At 33.7% G+C, this 26,722-nt stretch overlaps 1 protein-coding gene across 7 annotated transcripts in view; it reads left to right on the forward strand.

Moving 5' to 3' along the window:
• DGKB (diacylglycerol kinase beta) overlaps positions 1–26,722 on the forward strand; it is a 569,068-nt gene that overhangs the window by 156,018 nt on the left and 386,328 nt on the right. For 3 of the 7 annotated variants that reach the window (XM_069461465.1, XM_069461460.1, XM_069461462.1), the window contains 3 exons: positions 7,965–8,000; positions 16,030–16,146; positions 25,917–25,990. In XM_069461465.1, the coding sequence (XP_069317566.1) occupies positions 7,965–8,000; positions 16,030–16,146; positions 25,917–25,990 (227 nt within the window). The remainder of the gene's footprint in view (positions 1–7,964; positions 8,001–16,029; positions 16,147–25,916; positions 25,991–26,722) is intronic. The other 4 variants (XM_069461461.1, XM_069461464.1, XM_069461463.1 and 1 more) reach the window with 2 other exon arrangements.

The raw sequence follows: 26,722 nt of genomic DNA on the forward strand, positions 1-26,722 counted from the left end.
TTCACATTCTATTGTTTAGAAATTATGCAGTTTTTTTGTAGTAATTACCCTCAGTTAATGTGATATTTTAGTAAGTGTTACTTAAATACAACATTTTCAGCATACAACTATACTGCATATCTTTATTACTGAAATTCTAAAATGCTTTTTTTAAAAATAGAGCAAAACTTTATGCTTGCTTAGCAGGGTGGGCCCATTTCTCTCATTTTTGGTCTCCACCAAGACCAGTATAATATCTGATTAGAACATTCTACCAGAATGTAAATATAACATGCATTCAAAATAATTAAAAAATATATAATCTTATGGAGTTAGAAATTCTTGAGAAAAAAGCAATAATTTAAAACTGGAGTTTGCTTCTAAAGAACATAGGAAAAATAGCAATTTGTAGATGGCCTAATTTATCTTAATGCTTATCCAGAATTTATATTATAAAGAGGTCCATGTCTATTTTTAAGAATGAATGCTAAATTTTGATTACCAGAACTATGTTTTATAAAATCTATTTCTAAAGCTATAAATTTCTAAGGAATATGTGATAATATTGAAAGTTTGAAAATATGTGTATATCTACTTTATTACATACAGATTTTTGAAAATTTTAAGTTATAGTTTATGACATTGTTCTTGACAAATGCTGAGTATTCCTTTGTATAAGGATTATTTATTTATTGAATATACTGTAATTAAATATGACTATATGCCAGGTACTAGAGAAACAAAGATAAATAGCTCTTTGGTACAATGTTTTTGCATGAATCAGCAGTTTCTTGGGAGATATGCATCATATGATCTTAGCTTCTTTATGCATTTATTTAATACTATTTTTTACCTTATTTTATGTAATCTAAATATATGGTATGATATATTATGCATCCTTTTGAAAAGAAGATATTCTTAGGTGCTTGCAAATGTTCTGCTTAAAGAAAATATGCTATTGAAATAACTTGAGCTAGCTTAATTATTTTAGGCTATTTTATTAAAAGACACAAATAATTAGTGCTTTTATAAATCTGGGTTTTTCTAGTCATTATCTCCTAAGCCATGTCAGGACAAATATTTTCTGATTTGTAATATAGGACCGTAAGGTGAACAAATAATTGCCTGGACACACTGATTTAATGATTTTTCTTCATGAAATATATTCTATCTAATGATAACATTTTTATAGAATTATCAGGGAAAGTGGGGCCTTTAGAATCCTATCCAATTCTTAAAGATTTTGTATTCCTTGCATACTATACAAATTTTCAAAATGATGACACACACTAATTCATTTACTCAGATTTCCTAGTATATTGGACGTACATAACATTACATGGCAAAGTTTCTGTTTGAGCTAAATGGGTTTAAATATAAACTGTGCATGCAGATCTCAAGTGATAGTCTCTTAATAGATGTCAGATACTCTTTATTGCTACCCTCTTTTATTTCAGTAACATTTTAATTAATTCACACTGATTGAATAAATGTACATTGAGACTTGTTTCCTAATGAGGGCGCATTTAGAGGAAAGGTTCTGCATCATTCTGATATCCTGTGGGTAATTATATTCTAATTATATGGTCGGGGGAAAAGAGTCTATAACTCAGTACTGATATTGTTCGTTGGACCCAATTAATTACATGCACATAATGAAAGTTCATGATAAGGTTGACTGGCAGTCAGTGTAAAATTTTAACTCAATTGAATCTTAGCTTAACGTGAGTACAGAATTGGACTTTAACCTGGTTAGAATATACTTTGGCATGAGATCAGTGGATATTTAGAGGGGCAAAGGATGAGAACAAATTCCATTATAATCTCTTTGTTTTTTTTAATGCAAGATCTCTTCCAAGGATAATCAAAAGGAAAACTAAGCTTTAATTCTAAATATCATTATTAATAGTCTGTCATTACCTACAATAATACTTTTATATTCTGGAAAGCAGCAGTACACTAACTATACAATGATAAATTTCTAGAATTGGCTTATGATTTTATAGAAAGAAAGAATATGTATAACAAGAAATATTATAGATTAATTTTCTGAACATAAAATCTATAGGTATTAATCTATTATATTAAGTTCTTGGGACATTTTTTTAAGCCACCAATTGCACTTAAGACCACATCCCAAACATACAAAAACATAATTACACATACACACATATACTCATCAATCTATTAATTATCTAAATGCATTCTAAAAAATAATCTGAAAATAGTCAACAAGATGTGTATGTTTCATTTTGAAATGTGTTTTGCATATGATTACTCTAAATACCAGCTCCCACCATTCCCCTCCTCAATTTCACTGTTTTCCTTGCTCAGATTTTGGAAGGGATAGCATCTAGAGTGAGGAAAATAGCAGAGAGGATTTTGTTCTTCCTCTCATCTAATCCCCTCCTTTCTCACTCTTTGTCTTCATTGCTTTCCCTCTTTGATCTCTTCTCTCCCCTCCTGCATCATTTCTTCTTTCTCTCTTCTAAGAGCCTTAACATAGATGTTTTCTTAAAAACACACATCTGTTGGTTCCCATCTACTTATTAGCAATAAGAATGATTTCAGATGAAGAAAGTGTAACCCATCTTTTCTTGCTTGGCTCTCAAGCAGGCAGTGGAAACTAAGGTGCTTTCCTAACTCAGGGTCTATTTATTCAAAAAACAGCAGCCGTAATAACAAAAAATTAAGTCATTTTTTTCAGTCATGTCCACATTTTTAAAGTGATTTGGAAATAAATTTATTTTAAAATATTGATGAAGAATGGAAAATATTTAGAACCCACTCTATAGTTGTTTTGTCTGAAAGAACTAGCGTGAATATCAATATGGATTGATTTAATGCAGTAACTTCCAGTGCAGCAGTAAGCTTCAAGTGTTCCAAATAAAACTATTTTAAATAGCTTATTTTCTTTTATATACAGTTGAGCATCTCTGGCATCAAAAAGAAGTAAGAAAACTAATGGATGTGGAGTGCACTGTATGGGGGATGGGCACGCTTGTAGCCCTGGCTTGGGTGAGGCAAAGGCATTGTATGTAACCTAAATGTTTGTACCACCATAAAAAGAAGTGAGAGACATAGAGAAAACCATGGTAGGGAAAAGAAAAATTGTCTACATTAAGTGGCACACTGCCTTAGTTGGAGAGGTGAAGTTGTTCTCTCACTCATGATAATAAAATGTATGGAGAGCATATCTAGGATATAAAAACTGCATATAGTTTGGGTTTCCATGATTTTATTTTCACATTTCAGTTCTATGTATTTTTTTCAAGTTTATCATTGTGGGTCCTTAAGTGTGTATATTCACACATATGAACACAATGCAAATTTTAAAAAGGAAGTGAGATAGAAATGATTTTTATACTACTGTCATTTTCATTAACATCTTTAATACAAGATTATTTCAGTGTATTACAATATTACAATCAAAAGAATCATAAGTTATTTTTCTTTTCCACTGACACTTTGAAATATTAATTAAAATCAAACTATCAAAAATAAAACATTTTAAAAAGTACACATATTGTAACCTTACCCAGGGTCCCTTGCCTGATCATTTGTCACCTGAGTCAAGTTTTTAAGCTTATATCAAAGCAGAAATTAAATGGTAAAAATATTTGTAACTGTGGTTATTTCACTATCCTTAAACTATAATTGTTCACAAAAATACTACATTCTTACTCTAGCAAATATGACCTCTATGCATATTCACAGAGTTTTGTACAGAGGTATTAAAGAGAAGAAAGTGTGAGGTTCTCTTTATTCCATCTCCCTCCATATGTGTGTTTGTGTCTAGAAAATAAATAAAAATGAACATTTAGGAAAGGTGTACCTAGTGTAATGGATGTCTGAAAACTTAAGGGGCACCAAATATTTTCAATAAAAATGTTAAGAATTTATCTTTAGAGAGGTATCCAAATCATTTCAATCATGGATTTCTAAATATAAAAGCATTCTTATATAGGTATGAAATATAAGTTTTATTAATTTTGCTGTAGTCTTGAAATAATGAATGATCCTTTTAATGTGAGTACTGTTCTCTTATTACATTTTAACTAAGTCAAACCTCCAATAATCTCCACCAAAGATTTTTCTTTGTTCTATGACAATTTGGATTAAATTGTCAATTTAAAATGATTAAACATTAGAAAATATGAAGACAAGAGATATCCTAATACTTAAGAATAATAGGATTTTTAAAAATTCTTTGATATTAGATTGAACTTAATAAGTGCCCTGAAGGCAAATGCATCTTTTAAACTAATTATCTGTACTGTGTATTCTATTTAATATTAAAAAGATACTGATTAAATAAAATCAATCACATTCCTCTGTAGTCACATCTCACATTGGATTAAATAAAAATATACAGTTTCTTTATTAATTCTGATTAAAAATATATTACATTTAGAATCATGCACTCATGATACTTTTCAAAAAACTAAAACATTTACTCTGCTCATCCTTGATATTTAAAAATTATGTACAGGAGAGTAAAAAAAAAGAAGTAATATAATATCTGAATTTATTTTCTATTAAATTGCTACTTTTTTAACCTAGATACCATGTTTTTTTAATTGTAAGTCAGGAATAAACTACTGATGGCATGTTAATTTAATGTATACTTTTTGCTTGCACATTTTGATTGTAAATGAATTCATATATATGTTTTCCCATCACTCTTATTCTTGGAGTGAATTTCTAGTGTTGCTCTCAGAAGGCTAAGGCTGCATCAGAAAATTCTTGGGGCTGGTGGCTTTCTCTCTTACATATTTATAACTTCTGGCCCCAGCTGGGCACTCAGTTTTGCTTGATCCAGTGATTCATCCTTACTCAACTGCTTTTTCATTGTCAGAGAAGTAGTGACAAATCTCTATTTCATTACCTTCTTCATTTCATCACCTCTCTGCCAACCTCCCTTGCACTCAGCAGATAACAGTAGATATCCCATATCTCTACTGCTCTGAGAAAGAGGAAGTCTCCAAGCGTGAATATCCATAAATTCCTAATTCTCTACTCTAGTGGTGGCAAAGTGGCAGCTAGGGTTTAATTTCATCCCACAATGTCTGTTTTTTTTTTTTTTTTTAATATCTTAAAATGGGATGTTTATTATTCATTGTGCCATAGTCTTTGCTTTTGTGACATCAGATCTTTTTCACTTATTTATATTACCTTCTTGGCCCCTGTAGGTTTTTGCATTGGAGACCTCTGTTAGTGCAAACCCACACCTATGTTTCTCTGTCATTAGGTCCTCACCCAAGAGGAACACATCTGGACAAGTGCAAAACCTATCTGTGTGGGTTTCTGCCCATCTGAAATATTGCTTTTTAAAGAACCTCTTGTTTATCATTTACCTTTAATAATTCCCTCTCTCTCTCTCTGCTCCTCTTCATCAGCAGCCTAGAAACTTACCTGTGTTTCCTTATTTTTAAAAGGAGAGTTCTAAGTCTCCATGAAAATAGTGCTCATTATTTGTCTTCCACCTACCCCCATGTCTTCTCTTCCAAACTTCTAGAAACTTCATTGTTTTCACTGGGACAACATACATGTTTTTATTTCATCGGAGAAATGTTTTTATACACTTTTAGGCATTACATTAGAGAATATACTAAAAAGGTAGAAAGAACAATTTTTTCCTCCCAAATTTTATTATAAAAATTGCCAAACACAAGGAATCCAGTGTATTCCCAATAATTGCTAATTATTTTGTCATCATTTCTTTATTTATATATATGCATATATAGGACTGTGTGTATGCATGCATATACATATATACAACATATAGATTTTATGTATACTATGCACACATATGTCCATAATATAAGTTTGATTAAGGTGAACTTTTTGAAAAGTAAGTTGCACATAGTATGACACTACATCCCTAAATACTTCAGCAGGTATCTTCTAAGATTAAGGACAATTTTCTACACAATGACATTCCTATACTCACACCTAAGAAAATTAACAGTCATTCCATAATATGAGTCATTTTCCTGTCCATATTCAAATGTCTACAATTATCCCAAAAATGCTTTTTATAGCTTTTATTTATTTATTTTTTGGTGGTAAGTGTGGGAGTGGACCGGGATCTATTGCAGGCTCTTGCATCACATTTGGTTTTTATTCTGAACCATTTAGATAACCATAATCTTCACTTGGTTTTCCAAAGCCTTGCTTTCTTCAGACACATGCATAGCAAGCATGCTCTCTTCCAAGATAGAATGTATCCGTGACTCATACTCTGGGGACTGCTTGTGGGGTGTCTTATTTTGGTTGCTTGAGAGCCTCTGAGAGTTTCCTGGGTCCATGGTGTAGGATCCATGGATAAGGTACCTGATCTGGAGTTGAGGGAGAGCAAACGTTTATGTACTAAGATAAAGATGGAAGGACTATATCCCTGTCTTGTAATGTTTGAGACCTTATGCTTCAACCTGAAACTGAGAAAGAAAGATAATAAGACTGGCAAACGGCTTTGAACTGGCTCATATAGAAACTAGCACAAACATTTTGCCTACCACCCATTGTCCCAGGTGCTATGCAGACTGACTGGGACTCAGAAGTCAAGAATATCACTGAAATGAAGAAGCTTTCAGTGAATGCTCTACCAAACCTATTGTCAGTACATCTTTAACACAATAGCAATGACTTCCATAGAATTCTCCTGTCAATTGGATATTTGATCAGAATTCATATTCCTAGACTTCATGACTTCTTTTGACTAGAAATCTGCAGCTGTAGTATTTTCTACTTATAATATGGAAATGCCTTCTAAATAGAGTTATATTTCTGGAAACCTTAATTTTTCTTGGGCTTCCCTAAACCTCTTCTCCTTCTGTGTCACTTTTGGGTGCACTGAATCTTTCCAGTCCATCCCTATGCTGCACAGCTGTGAGGGTGTCTGAGGTTTTAAGTACCTCAGATATAAGCATTTATTCTTTTGGTCCTTGATGCCTTCCTGGAGTTCTACTGGATAAGAGAGTAATCTCTGCACTCTCACATTGCTGATACTCATCTTGGTGATCTAGCATCACTCAGATACTTCCTCATATATCTTGTACCTGGGGAGGAAATTGGAATATATTGAGTGTCTCCTACTTTTCAGGGACACACAAATATCTAAGAACTCCTAGCTCCCTATCCAACTTTCCTACTCCCCCCAACCATGGGAAATCTTTATGTAGTAGTGTGTGTGTGCTTTGTCAACTATTCTTCTAAATTTGTATTTTATGTTCTAAGTCTCACAAAATGTAGGCTTTTTAAATTTAATAAACTTTTCTCTGTTTCTGGCCATCAAAATACCTTTCCAGTGCGACTCAGAAAGAGAGCAGTGGTAGTAAATAATTGAAAATACAGTCATGAAGGCCAGCATCAGTATATTTAACCTCATCTTATTTTTTAAATTACCCTCAAGTAAAACTTTTTCCAATTACTTAATTATTTTTACTTTTTTGTACTGATATTAATAGAATGTTTTTCTTATTTCCAGAGTATTATAAAATATAATCAACACCATAAGCTATGTCTACATCTAAAAGGCAATGAGCATTTTTAGGAAGGAATGAGAATTGGAATGGAAAATGGGAAGAGGGATGGGTAAAGGGGCAAATTAAAAAATAGGGGGATTGATTGTGAGGGATAATAGAAATTGGAGATGAAATCTTCCAAAATACAAATGTAATACATTAAAGTTGCAGAGAGGCCCGTGAAGCTGGCCAAGGTTGTTGAGAAGTGTACTTTGAATAGATGAAGTTGTATTTTGGATAAATAATTTCAAAGCCTAAACTACTCTGCATTAGAGCATTCCATATTTAATGAAAAAAATATTCATTTATTTAATTCAAGGAAACAAAAATTATACCAAGGAAATGTATTTTTAATTTATTCATTTATTTCACAGGACTATAGTGATATAAGAATCTTCATTGATATTTTGTTTTCAGTTTGATTTTTTTTCAGCTTTAATATGAACTTTTCTTTTTCAGCAGACTCTGCCCACTTTAGGAGTTTCAGTTCCTGAGGTGCGTAAGCAAAAAAAGGTTTTCACACTTACAGTTATAGGTCATCCTACATCTTATATTGTTATAAAAAACATTTTGGGCTGGCTCAGTGACCTACTAATATTAATTTTTATATTTTATTTTTCTCATATTCTGATATTTGGAAATAGGGATCTTCATATTTTCAGTGATGGGATAGACTTAAAGAATTTCCAATCTACATTTGTTATAAGCAGAAAAACAAGAAGTTATGTGACCCAAAGTATACAAAGAACAATATAGGTTACTTTGCAAAGAGTTTTGACCAGTGTATAAAAATAATTTCATTCTTATTTGTCATTTTAAAATGTAAGTACATTACATAAAATCCAAAACAAATAATCCTTTGAACCATCAAAATGTAAGTTTCAATGGTAGTATGTTGACAAACTTTTGTTCACTTTGAAGTGCCCATCACTTTAAAGAGTCTAATTACATTAATCATGTAGCACATGCCACTGAATAAAATGTCATTGGAATAAAATATAGTCACAGAATAAATGGCTTTTATTTTGAAAATAAATGTTAGCATTGTCACAACATTTATTTTCAGATGTTAGCTTTATCTGTGCATTAGTGAAGCAAAGCCTCCACATTGTTCTGCGACAATATCCTATTCAATTGTTATTATCTCTATAGGAAATGCCCAAATGGTATTGTTTTCCTTAAAATTATAATTTGAGTCTGCTTGCTTTGGAAAGTATTAATTATAATATAAGAAGGCTACATAAGGGTATGAATTTATTTGTTTATGGAAAGTATTACTTATAATATATGAATGCTACATAAGGGTAACAGTTGCACAAAAGTATAATAGCCTCTTTTTCCTCCCCACCAAAAAATAGTTTTCTAATCAGTGTATACTTCCTTATTGAATTACAAAAAATTCTAATTTTTAACCAGAGATATACTTAAAAATATGCTTGGAGATATGCTTGAAATATAATGTTTCTTATCTAAGGAAGTATTAAACTGATTTTGTATTCTTTAGGTGAATTGAAACCATTATTATCATACATATGAAATAGAGATGTTAAATTATATACTCAAGTGACAAAAGTATTAGAAAAGTTTATCATTTCATCAAATTATTTAAGTGTGGGAGAATCAATTTTAAATTTTCAGGTTCTTGAGTTTATTTTTGCCCTGATTATAAGCACATCAAGTGAATATAGGCACTGCATTCGAGATTTAAAGTTTCTCATAAGATTTGTTAATCTGCAAAGATCTCCCTCCTTCAACTATATATTTTGTATCATACATATTGAGTAAATATTAAAGAGATCCAAATTTCTATTTTCATAATATGCTTCTTTTTCATTTTTCTAAAAAAATCATTTTTTTTCTTAATATAAAGTTTTCAAAACTTTTCCTATACTACCCCCCCCCCTTTTTTTTTTCTGGCAAGACATATTGGTTTACATTTACTTATACTTTTCACTATCCCTCAAATTCATTATATAAGTTTTTTCAACTATGTTGTTCCAAAAATTTCCTTAAGCCCATGTATGGATATATGCATGAGTGAGTGTGTGAATACACATATATATACATACACACAGACAAGAAACCTTATGTTCTACCATCAGGAACAGTTGCTCTTGGGTTAACTAAAAATGTGGTTAAAGTGTATGTGGGAGAACATGTAGAAAGATATATACATACATTAAACATTTAACTTAAAATATGTAAATATATATTCATTGGCTACATTTTTGGGTTAGGATCAAGGACTTTTCTATGAGGACAGATCTTCTAATTGGAAATGGTATACAGCCTTTCTTGCATACATAATAGTCTTATCACTCATAATGCTCAGTTTTAATTGTTTTAAAGTATAACTAAAACTTAAAGACGTCTGTGAAGTATTTTTAATGTAAAAATACTCTTCATGTTTACTATTAATTCTCAAAGTTTTCACAGTTGTTGTGTCTAAACTTAATATGACCACTCTTCATACATACAACACCCACCACTACCCCACCAACAGCTTATATTATTGTGTTTTTCCAAAGCATGCAAGTTATCTTTCATGGAAGCAACTCTTCCATTTTGTACTCACAATTCAATGGTTTGAGTAATAATTCAATTACACAGTTACAATAACAAGATAAGTTTTACCTGGAACTGGTATAAACAGTTTGGGGACTACACAGAAACACTGTGTTGAGCATTTAGCTTAACTAATAGAAAGAGATGGTGAGTGTGAACATACAAGAGAGCTGCCTCTTGGCTTTTAATGTTCAGCTTACTGTGGCCAACAATCAGTATGGTTGCAAAGAGAATGGAGAGTAAGTGAAGCCGAGGTTGGCTACAAAGTCTGCTTTTATATATAATTATGTGTATATATGAGGATATAATTTATATGTATGTACATTATATGTATATATACACACATATATATTATTTCATAATGGTGCTACTATATGCTAGTGCATAGAGAAAAATAATTTTGGCATGGACTCTCTCATTTCTAAAATTCATTCCCTCCAATCAGTATTCCTTTAACAGAAATCCTGTACATAGTGTACACCCAGTATGAAATTATCCTAGGAGAAAATATGGACTTCATGTGTGATGTATGAAAACTAGAACTTTTAGGTCAAGTCACAAAGTGTACCTTCAAGTTCAGGATGCAAGTAAGTAGCACCTCCATATACCTTAAGACTAATCATTTTGTCTGCTTTGTGGCCTCCCAACTCCCCCAAAGACACTGTGCCCAGATCATCACAACTATTATTCCCAGTTAAGGTGACTCAGTACACAAATGAAGTTTAATAAAGTAACTAAAGTACATCTTTACAACATCCATTTACTACTATGACCCTAGCAGCATACCTCTGATGAAGTCATTTGCAAAATAAAGTAATATTCTTTATTTATACTGTCAAAATTTACTAAGTGCCTATTTTATGCCAGTCCCTTTATCTAGATTTTCTCAATTTATCTTCACATGAACCCCCTCATTTTATAGGTGAAATAAATAGTAACTTAGCAATGGTGAACAACTTGCCTAAGTTTACACAGAAATAAGAGACAAAGCCTCTAAGTCCACACCTTTTTGACATCACTCAAAGTTATTTTTTATTTTGTTTTTTACTAAGTATTTAAAAAAATAATAAGAAATGTGAATCTTTAGTTTATAATCTCTCATTTATTATATTTATGTTTAATACTTGATGAAATCTTTTTAAAAATCGAGACTATTTTGCTAGTCAGCAATTACTTTTGCTGCAACTTTCAAAGATTGCTAATAGATTTAGAGCCTTTGCCATTTTTGAAAAGTTCATATGAACTGAAGGTGGAGCTTTGCACCTTAGTAAGGTGGTTAATAAGTTAGTAAGATGGTTTCTAGGAGCTCTGAACCTTTATAAGCCCTGTAATGGGCTTATGAAGCCCAGAAATGTTATAAGGTAACATTTCTGCATCAAAGAGATTGTAAATAAAATGCCTACACATATGTGATACCCTAGGTTGAAATTCTAGGGTGCCTAAGAAATTCTAGTGGCCTAGCTCCAGTGTTAGAAAGGACTAAGTCTCCATTCAGGCAAGTTGTGCAGTAAACAGTAGCAGGGAAAGCAAGTTCTGGGATGCAAGTGATGGATGCTGTTGGCAGCAAAGCACTCACCTTTGTAGCTTAGTACCAATGGAGGTGCTTTGCTGCTGCCAGTCTTTCATGCTGAGATTGTACAAAAAGAAGAAAACCCTGTGCTTGAGGTAATCATCACTTGCTGCTTGTAGTTTGCCAGTGATCGATAACAGCAGGCTTCAGGGTTGTTGTAAACAATTCTTTTGTGAAAGCACTTTTCACCCATGTATAAATACTCTACCTCTGAGAATCAGCATGATATAGAAAGAGATTTTTATAGCACATATTTAAAGTGAGGTCTTTTTATTTCATTTACTTCATCTTTCTGTTTTCTGTGAATGGTCTTTTTGGCTTTTCTTCTCTGTTTATTATGATGGTTATTCTTTTGGAATTCTAATACAATATATTCCCCAGTTAAGATCTGTTGTGCTACTTGCGGAGTCTAAGGATCACAAAACACTGAATTCTATATTTAAAATGTCTGCATAGCAAACACAAATAGTTGATATTTGAAAATGCTCAAATATCAATAACTGTATTTTATATTTTGTAGTTATATGTTCTATATTCTTTCATGTCTTTTTTAGGTTAGAGTAGTTCTTTTCAGTGTTTGAATAAATTCTATTGATTAAAGAAATAATTTTCCAACTCTTTTTTATCTCTAGGATAAAAAATTATCTCACAGAAGGAAATTTGCCTTAATTACAACAATGTAATTTATTTTGTATTTTAGAGCCCAAAAACTTAAAGCAAGAACCTGAAGGTTAAATGGCAAACACTACCCCCTATTATCATAGAGCAATTTTAGCCTGATGCAAAATGAGGTTGATAAGCTCTTTCTGAAACTTTTCAATAACTTCCGCATTGGGCGTTAACTCTCTTAAATATCATAATAGAGCTCTGTCAGTCAGGGTTCCTTAACCCCCAAACATGCTAGTGAAATCCCAGTGGACAGCAGATATTTCAAGGATGCGATTGTTTCCACCTTTCTTTCCTTCATATAAAAAGGGAAGGAATAAAGATTTTCTCAGTGGAAATAGGAGAATGTTTCCATCTACCTTTCTGTTAGCCTATGCTGCTTAAATATAGTGAATAACTCAGAGGGGCTTCTATACAAGTTGGAAATAAAAACATAACAAAAGAATATAATAACAAGAAAACCCTTGGAAAATTAAATAGTTATGAGTCTCTGCTGTTTAAATTTTCAGCCTTGATTAATTCCACAAATTGCACATACTGGCTTTTTTCCCTCAAACAAAGAAATCATTTGGTTTTCTTGACATGGGTGTTTGTGTGTGTGTATATGTTTAAACGAATGTTTACTATTTTAATATTAGCTAGATAATATAATAAAATATGTATATAGATGGATATACTGGGGATTTTCAAAATTACCTTATTATAAACCTCTTTCATAAGTCTAGATTTCAAAAATACAACCTCATCAATTGACAACTCAATTTAGAGTTTTAAAATTTGTTTTTTATTTTTTACAATTGTTTAGTCTCCTGCCTACCTTACTCAGAGGGATAACTTGTTGGAGGGATATGAAGCCATTTAATCAACTGCTATCTCTGTCAGTTGGAAGTTTCTATCACACAGGAATTTCCCTAGCTATATTCATGAGCAAGAATAAAATAATGTTAATAGACGACTTGGTAGCTCTTTAAAGACATATGTTTAAATATCTTAAGTTTCCAGTATTACATAAATACATAATCTGGTACAGATACCCATTTCCAATGTAACTAACCAACTTAAATGTTATTTAATTTTTCTAATCTATGCATTTTATGAATTAAATGCAGAATTTAGCGTTGGATAATATTGTTTGTGTGTGTGTATACACACACATACACACACACACACATCTGGAAAACAAATACTTTGCATAATGGCAATGAGCACCCAAATGGGGAACTACACCTATTTTACATCATTCATAATAACTTTCATTTATTGACTAAATATTCTAATATGGGCACCATGTTAAGGACTTCATATGCTTTTTGTTAACCCTTACACAATTCTGGGAAATAGGTATCACTATCTCCATTTTCCAAAAGAGTAAGCTCACTAGGTTATGTAATACTTAAGCAGTAGAGATGAGATTCACCTTAGGCTTTCTGATTGCCAGCCTCAATATATAATTCACTCTTCTTATGCATTATACCATTTAATTACCTATGGAAAAAATTGTAATTTGCAAGTTTTGAAAGAAGGAGCTTTATTTAAAAAATCAATATTTTTGCCAGAAATTATGTCTATATGAAATCACATGATTTTTCAAAGATTTTGGATTTTAAGAATTTTATTATGCCATCCATTTTCAGTCACACACAAAATATATTCAGTGTTTTTGCACCATAGAACTGAAAGGTAAATGGACTATACTAGTTAGCATTTATTTTAGTCAGAGATTTCTGATCTACCTAGTCCTAATATATTTAATAAGAGCTTTACTTTCAGAACTACTTAAAAGTAGCATTCTAAATTACAGAAATTGAAATTATCCCCTAGCTAGTAAATACAGGAACTAGGAAGTGTATATATACACACTGAATAAGTGACAGGAAATATGTGGCACTAAAACACTTAAGCACCCATGGCAGACATTGCTAATTAATCAGGAAATTCTTTCAAATTAAGCCTAGGGATGGCCAAATAATCCTTCTCAACACAATGCTTCAGGCACTCTTTTAAAAATTGTGTTTTTTTAATGTTAAGTTTTATTTATTTCTTCATTCATTTATTCTGACTTTTGTCAGGCACTGATCTAGGATCTGATATAGATCAGTGAAACCACGGAAGTGCTTTCTTTTGTGGAACTTTGGTTAAAATGGGGGAACACTGGCATTAAACAAATCTAATAAATAACACTTCAGGTTTTAATAAGTCATATTTTAAAAGGAGGCTTAAAGGTACTAGAGAAGGCTCTCTGACATTTGATCAGAGACCTGAAGTGAAAACCAAGCCCCACAAATCTGTCAGGTCATGTTTTCCAGCAGAGTGCAGAATGATTACTAAAACTCTTAATTAAAAGCATGATTGTTGTGGATCAAGGAACAATAAGGAGGCCATTGAAGCTGTGATGCGGTAAAAAGGGATGAATGTGGCTGTTGTGCAAAGAACTGAGTGTAGGGAGACAAGATGGCCAGATGGACATAGGTTGATCCATTAGGTGATGGTTACAATAATCCAAGAAAAAAAGATTATAGTCGCTTAAATTATGTAATAATGAAGGTGGTGGGCAGTCATCAGATTTGTGATTTATTTTCAGGGAGGGGAGAGGCTACGCAAGAAATAAAAAATTAGTTTTGAACGTTTTAAGATTGAGTGTTTTAGACACTCACGTGGATAGAAAGGGTATTTGCATATAGGAGTTGCATTTCAAGAAAGAGATTGGAACTGGAAATATATATTTAGAAGTCTTCATATAAATGAAATTGAAAGCCTTGGGGATAAATGAAGTTAGCTAGGGAGCCAGTGTAGATAGTGAGAAGTTCAAGAAAAAGGTCAAGTCTTACAGGTTGCAAAGCTGGGGGAAGAATGAATGAAAGAGACTATGAGGGAGCAAGTAGTGAAGTACGAAGAGAAGAATTGAGAGGAAGAAGTGTCCTGGAAGCCAAGTGAGGCAAGTTTTCAAGAAGTAAGAAGAGACCAATTCTGTCAAAGGTTGCTGAAAAGTTTGAAAAGATGAAGACTGACCATTAGATTTGGCAATGAGAAGGTTACTGGTGATTTTAATGAAAGCTGATTTGGTGGCATAGTGATAAAAGTTGATTGGATTGTGTTGAGTGAGAAGAGAGGAAATAGAAACGGAGCGGGGTGGGGAAGGACAGAGAAAGAAAAAAAAAAGAAACAGGGACCAGACAACTCCCAAAATAATTTTTTTCATTATGGGGAACAAAGGAATTAGCTGGGATGGAATGTGAATTTTAACCTGTATTGTATCCCTAATATAAACAGTAGCTTAAAAGTCCATCATGCAATTAGAATTCTTATTCAATATTGCCTGTATTTATAAGCATTATTTTTAATACTCAATACCAAATCCTTTAAATTATAATCCTATACTATTCATACCATTTTTATGAAAATAATCAACTTTAGCAGTCCTTAATAATTTGTGATAAAGAGTCATAATTGGGCACATAGGGATAATACAATTTAGTTTTCTTTCACATGGTTTCTTTAACTGATATTTTGATCACGAAACTATCATATATATTGAGCCAGTTAAAAGCAACAGCTTTCATATTATTCACTGGGGACTTCAAATTAGAAATTTGGGCCCAAGTTTGTAACCACGAAACTCTTCTACTAGTTTTCCATTTAGTAAAAGAACTCAACTTATTTTTTTATGCTGATTATTTTTTAATTATTTTATAAAGTATTTAATAAAAAATATTTTTCTTACAGGAAAGGCAATCAACAGTGAAAAAAGAAAAGAGTGGTTCCCAGCAGGCAAATAAAGTGACCGACAAGAACAAAATGCAAAGAGCCAACTCTGTTACTGTGGATGGACAAGGCCTACAGGTATTATTTTTTAAGTTCAAATTTTAGTAGCTTCCATATTTGTTACTTCTAGTCTCTCAAAGTGGCATATGTTCAGCTATCAACACATTTGTTTAATGTGCATATTAGCTCAGTAGACTGCTTCAGAAAGATCTTCATTAATTTATCAAGATGCCAGTCTTATAGTTGATTGACAGAGTGACATTCTGGTTAGATTAATCATTTATGATGTTATCTCCATTTAAACTCAAATTGGCAAGAGATCTTTTGTCAATCTGAAAGTTTTTGCAAATTACTACTAAATATACACATTTATTAGATACATATATGACATTTATTTACAGGTATTCTTTCTCTCTCTACATATACATGTATTTATATTTAGTATGGATATGATTTTGAAGAGTCATTTTCATCGCAAAAATATGTCCTTAGGAAAGAAGGAAATTAACTCTATTTGTGTTCATGCTTTTATTCCTAAATGAATAATAAAAATAAAGAATTTATCATAATTTATTCATATCTTCCAAAGTTTGCAGTTACAATCAAACCCCATTTATGTTTCTAGTTTAAGTAAACACAGGTAGTTCAAAATTACCTTTTGAAACTTTAAAAACCTATAAATTATCCTTATGATCTCTGACATTAAGAATAACATTTCTTTCATCTGCATTTAAGATATTTTATAGCATGACTGTATTGTACTTTTATTTCTTACTCCAATATGAAAATAGTCAACAAAATAGGCTTAATCTATGAAATTGTGGGCTTAATTTTGTTATTCTAGCTATATGTTTCTGTCTTTCATTGCTTATTCCTTGAATATACTTCAAGTTTCATGTTCTTGAGGAAAATGTACCAACAACTTAACACACAGAGATTATGTCATGTACTTGCATTCAATAAACATGTTTTTTCTTTTTTAAATTTATCGTTTCTGTGATACTACAGATTATGTCTTTTATATTTATTAATCTGTAAGCATAGTTCAGGGCACACAGTCAATGCCCAAATGCTTGCTTCTTCATTGTCTTGAAATCTCATTGAAAATTTAAAAATAATTGGTTAAATTTTTATAATCAAGTTACTGCCTGGTTTTGTTCTTAAAAAAACTCATTGTGAATAGAAAATTTTTATGAATTATTAAACTCAAGTATAAAAAGAGGGAATACTGAATGATAAAATTATTACATTTGTTAGCGAATATATAATTTAATTATCAAGAGTAAATTAGAATGTACTTTTTGGAAGTCATATTCATGTGTTTAGCAATTCCATTAAAGGTCTCAAATATGATATATATCCACAATTTTGATAACAAAAAATTACACTAATTAAATTATCCAGTAAAATATTTTTTGAAAAAAATCAACATTTCAGTTTAATACATAGATTGCAAATATTGATCAGTTTAAATCTTTAGTCCCTCTGGGTCCCTGCAATGAAATTAATGAAAGGAAAGGCTAACTCTGAAATCCAATTACATTTCATATGTGGTAAAGTACATACTTCTCATCATGGAAGGGAAGCATCTATCATTTGTTAAATAGTATAATCTAAGAACTATGATAATATGTTATACATTAACTTGTTTAATTATCTCAGTAAACATGAGTTTAATACCATTATTATTATCAACATTTTCAAAATTATATTGGTGCTCAGAAGTAAGGTAACTTTCCCAAGACCACTCAGTTGTAAAGCCAAGGTTTGAATGAGGACCATCTGACTCAGCGTTTATATGTTTTACTCTTAAGACATCCTCTTTGTTTAAAAATATTTTAACATGTATGTAACTTAAATTTCTGACTTCATTCTTCTCTGTGTTTTTATATTGCCACAGGCTGTGAGATAAAAATCATGTGTGTGATAGAATTATAACTTCTCTCATCTCAGGTTCCCAAGATTTGTCTAATCATATCTGAATTTAAGACATCAAGACATCAAAATTAAATGGTCATGCAGAATGTTTTAAAGGCTTTAAAATTACATAGCAATATAAGTTCTATTTTATGTTTTATTAAAAATTAATTTGAAATATTTTACCTGATTACAACTAAATTAGTCACATTAAAAACCACAGATGATTAACATGCTCTGTGGATGTGTTCCATCTCTCACACCAGATAATACCATAACAATTTTTGGCATATAAAAGTGTCAGCTAAACTTTGTCAGTAGGCAAAGCCCTAATAAAACAGCAGTAAAAAATAATATTGTAATTTTGATCATAATTTTTTGAATTTTAAAATATCGGTATATAATCATGTGTAAAAATCTCTTGCACCCCAGCAGAAAGCACTAAAATATAATACATATAGTTTTGAAGAAAATGTAAAAAAAAAAAAAGCAAATTCCTGGATATCTATTACATATAAAATTTAAAACATAGGAATTTTATGTTGTGGTTATCAATTTAAAATAGTAAAATTGTTCTTTATCAGGAAAGGGGAAAAGATCTATCAGTAAATTTTTTCTGTGAGTTTTAAAAAATATGTATCATGAAAAAGCGTTGAGTTGCAGCCCAGTTTGCATATAACTCAGTGACAGAAGAGATCTACACTGCTTAAAGAAGACTATTAATCATAGTTAAGCCCATTCATCTTATTTCTTTCCAGCTAACCAGCATAATGATCAGGATTATTATTTCTAATTAGAGGAAGTAATAGATCATGTATAACCTTAGGATGAGTCCCATTAATTAACCCGAGTCCTAGGGGACTTCAAATAGAGGTGGTTAGGCACTCTGTCTTTGTCATCACTCACACCATAGGTTTACACTCAATACACATGATCACATGTAATTGAAACTGCCATTTCTTAACATGCAAGAGATATAGGACTACAGATGACTCTCCCACATGTGAACAAATGTGGAGAAAAACAGAACAATTGTTTAAACCGTATCATGTTGAAGTTACCTTGTCCTTAAATTATTCTTTGAGAAACATTTCCAAATAAAAGGATCACTTGAGAACTAAAAAATCTAGTTTGTAATACTTCTAACACATGAAAAAAAGGGGGAACTTTTATACTTAAATATCTAAAACTGAATGAGTATCTTCTCCCACACAACTGCTTCTTCCTCTTGTCTTCCTTATTTGCTACATCTCATTCCTGTAACACGAAGGCTATAAACTAAACATATGCATGTGCACTATACATAACTGCACAGTATATATGTAAATTTAATTCCCTTTCTTTGATTGATGTGTGTGTGTCCCTTGTTCACTTTAGAATTCTAAATCTTGTTGACTCTTTCATAAGCAGTTCTTCACTGTCATTCTAACTCAAGTCCAGAATTATTACTCTATAGTTTTGAGTATTACAACAACCTTTAAATAGAGTGCCTATCTCCATATACATAATGTGATAGATGATCAATGATATAAAAAATAGAGCTGAATAAGATAAGAAATATCAGAGTAGAGAGTTGGGATCATCTACAATTTTTAGTACAATAGCCAGATTAGGCCTCATTAAGAAGGTGATGATGTTTGGGTAAAGATTCAACAGGTGACACAGTTGACCATGTGGAAATATTGGAAATGGGTAGCCCTGAGGCAAATATATGCCTGGAAAGTCTAGGATCAAGAAGAAACTGCATGGTTGGAGTAGGGTAATCAAGATGGAAAGTGGTAGAGAGTAGAGTACTTTAGAGAAATAACAGAGCTAGATGCTACAAAGCCTTGAAGGCCTGAATAAAGACTTTGAATTTAGATCTGAGTGAGATGAGGAGATATCAGTAGGAGGGTTAAGCACAGAAGTGACATGATTTGAATTTCATTTTAAAAGGCTCACTGTTTTTGAGATAGATTGTGGGGAGCAGGGAGTCCAGTAGATAACCATCACAGTTATCCAGGAGTAACAGGATGGAAACTTGATAGGGTGGAGCAGTGGTGGTGGAGAGATGTGGTGGGATTCTGCATGTTTTGAACACAGAGTCACAGGGATATGCTGATTGATGGGATGTAAGGTTTTTAAGAAAGTAAGGCGCCAAGGACATCTCCAAGATAGTTTGGTCTATACAACTAATATGATGGGGTGGCCATTTATGCAGATAAAAGAGGGTCTGGGTGAATAAGATTTAAAGAGAAATTTCTGATGTGTTAGACATCCAAATAGAGATATTATGGAGGCAGACAATTACGTGAATCTAGAATTTAGGAAAAAAGACAGGCGTCAGTTTGTGAGTGAAACACATTGACGGCAGGTAAAACCATCAGATAAGATGAGATCACTAAGGGAGATAATATGTATAGAGAGGAGTGGTCGAACTGGGATCCGAAACCAGTCTGACTCTAAAGTCATGCTGTTTAAATATAAAGTTTCAAACTGCCCCTTTATGTGAGTAAATAAAATTTTACATGATGAACTTTATTCAGTATAGAGGGGAATCCAAAAGGCACAGTCTCTTTCTGGAATGCCCTGCACACCTGATTTATAACTATTCAAGATTTTTAGTACCACAGATGCTATAAAATCTTCCTTAAACATTTTTTCTCTTCATTGGTATTTGTTATACTGCATTACCCTATCTCGATGTTTTTTAAAAACTGTTTTGAGAAAACACAGGGTTCTGTGGAGATGCCACAAGCACAGTGGTGGAGGGATGGGAGACTGAGCCGTATTCAGAGCTCTTTCATGCTTTAAACAGAGCAACTTGACTGTCTTCTGTTTTACATGCTGTTCCACTTAAGGTTATCTCCAATGTTGTATAAGTATGTACTTCGAAGAATGAATAGTCTTAGACTGACAAAATTTTTGATATATTTATGTTTTTGTCTTTTACCTCCCCCGCTACCAAAATCTGAAACAAAAAGGATACAAAATCTTTAGATGACAAGAAATCAATTTTCATAATGACTGAGTTTTACATCTTATTTCAGAATTAATGTTTGAAAGTAAAAATTCTAAATTCCTCATGTTAAAAATAGATTAGATACAGTCCAAGAGAGAATTACTAAATTTGAATGTAGCATTGGTACAAGAATTCTATCTAATCCTCAGATATCATTCAAGTTTGACCAATTGTCCCAATAATATCTTTTAGATAAAAGAAATCTAGTCCAGAATCATGGTAACTTCCTGATTTTAATGGTTATATTGTATGGATGTAAGAGAATGTTCTGGTGTGCAGGCAATACTAATGTAAATGGGAGTGATAGAACATAATTTTTGCAACTTACTCTCAAATGGTTAAGGGAAAATAGTTAATACTGTTCTCACAACCTTACTGTAAACTTGAGATTGTTTCAAAAAATATAAAATATCACTGTAAAATTTAAAAAATATTATTGTAAGATATTTCAATAAAACTTGATTCATGAAAATCAGATATACTGAGTTTCAGAAGCTAAGAAAACTATTTATATATTTATTATCAGTAGATATGATTTACATTGCTATGCAAATCAGCTCCCTAGACTGAATTCTGAAAAGGAGAGGGAGAAGATAGTTCATACTTGATTGACCTCTTTGGAAACCAAGGTCTGGAATCAGATGTCCCATCAAATTAACTAATTGAAATATTACATCTAATAACCAAATTTATTTTTTGATCTCAGATATTTAATTTACAAAAGAATTGGCTGAAAAGGAATATGCCCATATTCAAAAATGATAATAGCAAAATGTAAAATAAAATAAAGAGGCTATCCAAGGGTTTTTATATCAAGTTTCTATTGTTCTTCCCTCAGAGACTAGAGATACTAGCAAACTTGATGAAGAATAATGTGTCTCTCTATGCCTGATTACCTCTATATCCAATTGTTTGACCCTATAGATCTCGTTTTTGACATGAAATACAATTAGGCTCTTTAGTGTGTGATGGGAAATGACAAAAATAAAGGAAAAAACAAAATATAATAGTATTTTGTTTGTTTGTATCTTAGACAAGACAGCCATCATTTTTTTCCCTCATGTAAATGAAATACAGAAGTAGTATTTCCAGGGCTGATAAGACAACTCCACATTTTTATCAGCACTGGTGCTCCTATGTTTCTGTTTCATGTCCTCAATCTGTGGCATCTTTCCTCATGATCAAAGATGCTGCTGGTCCTCATAATTTCCAAGGTCCATGCTGGCATCAGGATAAAGAAGGCTAGGTCTCACTCTTCATTTTAAAGAGCAAACCTTGAATTTCTATGCAGTATGTCTATGTTATTCTGCTCAAGCTGCTATAACAGATTACCATAGACTGGGTGGCTTAAACATGAGACATTTATTTTTCATAGTTCTCGAGGCTGGAGAGTCTAAAATCAAGATGACAGCAAGACAGATTTTGTTCTGAGGGCTGGTCTCTTGGCCTATAGGTGGCCAGCATCTCTCTATGTGCTCACATGATCTCTTTCTTGTGTGTTCCCAGAGAAAGAAAGAGAATTCTTGTTCCTTTTTATATAGGGCACTAATCTCATCATAAGGGGCCCACCCCTATGACTTACCTAATCCTAATTACCTCCCAATAGCCTCATCACCACGTACCACCACATTCGTGGTTGAAGTTCAGCATATACATTTGGGGGGAGGGCACAATTCAGTTCAAGCAACTTCCAATTACATCTCACCAGACAAAACATAAACATAGTTTTTCTCCTTTTTTCTATATATTTATTAATATTTATCCTCTTAACATGACAAGATACTAGAAGTTAAAACGTCTCAAAATTATTTAAGCAGCAGCAGCAGCTTCCAAGAGACAGATGAAATAAGAGGGGAAAATACTTCTAAATTACCCTATGCCCATGGCTGTTTTACTTAAGAAGGAGAATTTGAGAATTAAGTGCCAGTAGCAGACTCTACCACTAAGACGCTGCTGATTATTTCAGGATTACTGAACAGAGTGGGTGCTTGTTTTTAACTTGTAGAACTTGAAGATGACTATGCAGTACTGCAGGTCTCTGGCTTTCAAATCTAAGAATATTCTCTTTGGTCTCCTGGCACCCAAATATACTCTGCTGGACTGGCCTTTTTTATAGTAACAAAGGTCAGCACAGTTTTAAGCTCTTTGAATGAGCATTGAAAAACATGCCAAATTTGCCTGGAACTTTAACATTTTGAGTCTAACACCATTAAATGTTTCCTTAATATCAGAGTCTCAGCAGTGCTTCTGTTTAATCACATATCTCCCCTTAAAAGTGGATTACATTAGGTGTTAGGTGAGTTCCATTACGTTAGGGACCTGTTAAGAGCATCAAAGGTGTGCCAATACACAGTACCTGATATCTTGCAAATAAATAGCACATTTTATTTGTATATTGTTTTATAAGCCTGATCTATGATAAGAGGATGTGTGAAGAAAAGGTCGCTAATTGATTTATTATTCCTGTGTTTCCATGTTCGGTATTTTATTTTTGCCCTTGCAGAATATCATAATTCTTCTAAATTCTTTAAATTCTCTTCTATTTTTCTAGTCAATTTAATCTTTCTCCATCTAACTGCTTCTAAAAATGACATCTAGATTTTGTATTTTATTTCAAGATACTCTATAGGCTATAATCTTTTCAAATGGGATGTTTATTTGTTCGTAATAATAGACAACTTAAAAATACAATTATTACTGACTTTTAATTTATAACTTACAATGATGCCTTTAAATATTCCAATAAATAAATATCTCTGAAAGTCATTGCAAAACATAGTTTCCAAAGAATTCTAAATATTCCACCCAGTGTGAATTTAAATATAATCTCATATAGTCATAAACTGAATGTTGAATTTGGGGAGGAAATGAAAAATTATCCTAAAGAGTATTTGGGTTCAGATTTAATACTTTGCTCGGAAACTTTATTTAGCTTGAGATTCACACCTCTATTTAAAAACAAGGGGTAACAATTCAAATTGAGTTAGAAATCAACTAAAATCTGTATCTGTTAACATTATTTTTTTGCATATGGAAACTTTAGGAGTTCCAATTTTGTAAAAAGATTAGAAATAAAGGAAAAATAAAGGAAGTTGAATGCTAGTCTGTAGATGTAGGGCTTTTTTTGGTATTTATTCATTTTAGTTTTTAATGGCAGGGGACGGGCACTCATGGCAAGCCACCCGTGCTACTGAAACCCAGACCAAAAAGGGGTCCTAGCCTAGGTCTGATGCTTGCTGAACAGAAATCCAATTACTGAGAACAAAGAGGATTGCCACGGAAGAAAGGAATTTTTAATAGGGGAATAGGAATGTCATCAGCTGGGAAAGACGGGGCTAAGGGGCAGAGTTCAAATCTGTCTCCCTGAGTAAGGAGAGTAGGGGCTTTTATAAGAGGTTAAGGAATGTGTACAAATTAGTGAGGATGTTGAGTATTGGTGTAACTCCTTCCAGCATCAACTCAAAAGTCCAACGTTTCACCTGACACTCAAGTCCAGTTCCTGCCACCTACGAGCCTGTAAGATCAAAAACTAGTTATTTACTTTAAGAGATAATGGTGGTGCAGGCATTGGGTAAACATTCCCTTTCCAAAAGGCAGAAATTGGCCAAAAGAAAGGGGACTACATGTTCCGCATCCTGGGCATGCCGGTGTAAGAGGTTTAGCCCCAGGCCTTGAGCAGCCTCGCCCTTGTGACTTTGTTGGGCGCAGCCCGTGTGGCTGCTGCCATGGATTGGAGTCACGTGCCTGCAGCGTTTTTAGGCTGAGGGTGCAGCTGCCAGCGGCTCCACCATTCTGGGATCTGGCGGGCAGGAGCCCTCTCCGCACAGCTCTGTTAGGAAGTGCCCTGGTGGGGCTCCCTGTGGGGACTCCCACTCCACATTTCCCCCTGGCTCTGCCCTGGTAGGGTTTCTCTGAAAAGGTTTCCACCCCAGCTGCGGGATTCTGCCTGGGCACCCAGGCTTTCCCGATCATCCTCTGAAATCCAGGTGGAAGCCGCCAAGCCTCCGCCACTCCCACATTCTTGGCACCTGCAGATTTAGCAACACCTGGACTCCACCAAGGGTTATGGCTTGAGTCCTCCGGAACAGAGGCCTGAGCTATCCACCTGGGGCCCTTGGAGCCGCGGCTGGAGCCAGAGCAGCGGGACGCGGAGAGCAGCCTCCGGAGGCAGCACAAAATGGTGGCGCCGCGGCCCGGCCCCCTAAACCATTCCCTTCTCTTAGGTCTCTGGGCCGCAATGGGAGGGGCAGCCTGGCCTCATTGCCATCTGAGACCTTATCAGCTCTGCCTTACTGTCCGTATTTCTCTCAGAATGTTGGTTACAACCACTTAACAAGTCTCTAAGGAGTTCCAAACATTCCCCCATCTTCCTATCCTCTTCGGCCCTCCTAACTCCTCCAGCTTCTGCCGGTTACCCAGTTCCAAAGCCGCTTCCCCATTTTCAGGTGTCTTTACGGCGACATCCCCGTTCTTCAGTCTGCTTTGTGTTGCTATAAAGTAATAGCTTGAGGCTAATAATTTACAAAGAAAAGAAGTTTGTTTGGCTCACTGTTCTGCAGGGTGTACGAGGAGCACGTGGCGCCGCTTCTGGCTAGGGCTTTAGGGAGCTTCCAATCAAGGCGGAGGGTGAAGGGCGAGGAGGCCTGTCACGGGGCCAGACAAAGGAACTGGAGAGGGAGCAGGAGGTGCCAGGCTCTTTTAAACAATGAGCTCTCCCGTGAACTAACAAAGTGAGAGCTCACTCATTATTGTAGGAAGGCTACCAGCCAGGGATCCATCCCCATGATGCAAACACCTGCCACCAGGTCCTCCAACGCCCGGGATGGCATTTCAACATGACATTTGGAGGGGCCAAAAAGCCAAACCATATCAGTCCTTTTCATATTTAATGTGCCTAGTAATTTTTCCATATATCCATCTTTCCTCCTAGATCACTCCTGTTCCTGGTACTCACCCGCTTTTAGTTTTTGTGAACCCCAAAAGTGGTGGGAAGCAAGGAGAACGGTAAGTTTTTAAAAATCATTTCCTTTTCTGTGTCACATGCGTGTACAAAGATAAACTAAAATTATGATGTAAAATGTTTAAAAACATTATTCCTCACTGTTTACTAATTTTAATACACAATGAACAATGCCAGTATATATATATATATATATACATACATAATATATAGGGATATGATGTTTTTAGAATTGAAAGTTTAATGTAACAGCCTTTGGTAAATATGTTTCTTGTCATAGCTTAGGTATTTTGTTAGATCCGGTTCCCCTTGGCCCCAGGAACAGAGAAGCAGAGTCATTGAGGCTGCAAAAAGGCAAAGGAGTTTATTGGCTAGCTCGAGCTGGGGTCCAAGTCCCAGAGCACCAACACAGTGGCCTCTCCACGAACTAGGACCCCGCCCTGGGGTAAAGGTTAAGGTTTTATACTTTTCTGTATGCTAGTTTTTACACGACACGTTAGTCTGCACACGACACCTTAGTCTGCACACGACACCTTAGTCTGCACACAACATACTAGTCTGCACACGACACACTAGTCTGCACTTCATCCCCCTTTAGTTTATTTGTCCTTTTTTTAGAAGTGGCTGATCGCGTTGGCTCCTGGTTTGTTGACTCTAAGCTTCGGGTTTTTCGCGCTGGCACCAGTTGTAGTTAACGTCATCCAGGGGAAGAGGAGGGTCTCCGACGGGGGAGGGGGGCTGTTGTTGCATACCTTCTAGTTTTTGGTTACAAGCGA

Source organism: Eulemur rufifrons, chromosome 29 (assembly GCF_041146395.1).
Source record: "Eulemur rufifrons isolate Redbay chromosome 29, OSU_ERuf_1, whole genome shotgun sequence".
NCBI classification, from domain to species: domain Eukaryota; kingdom Metazoa; phylum Chordata; class Mammalia; order Primates; family Lemuridae; genus Eulemur; species Eulemur rufifrons.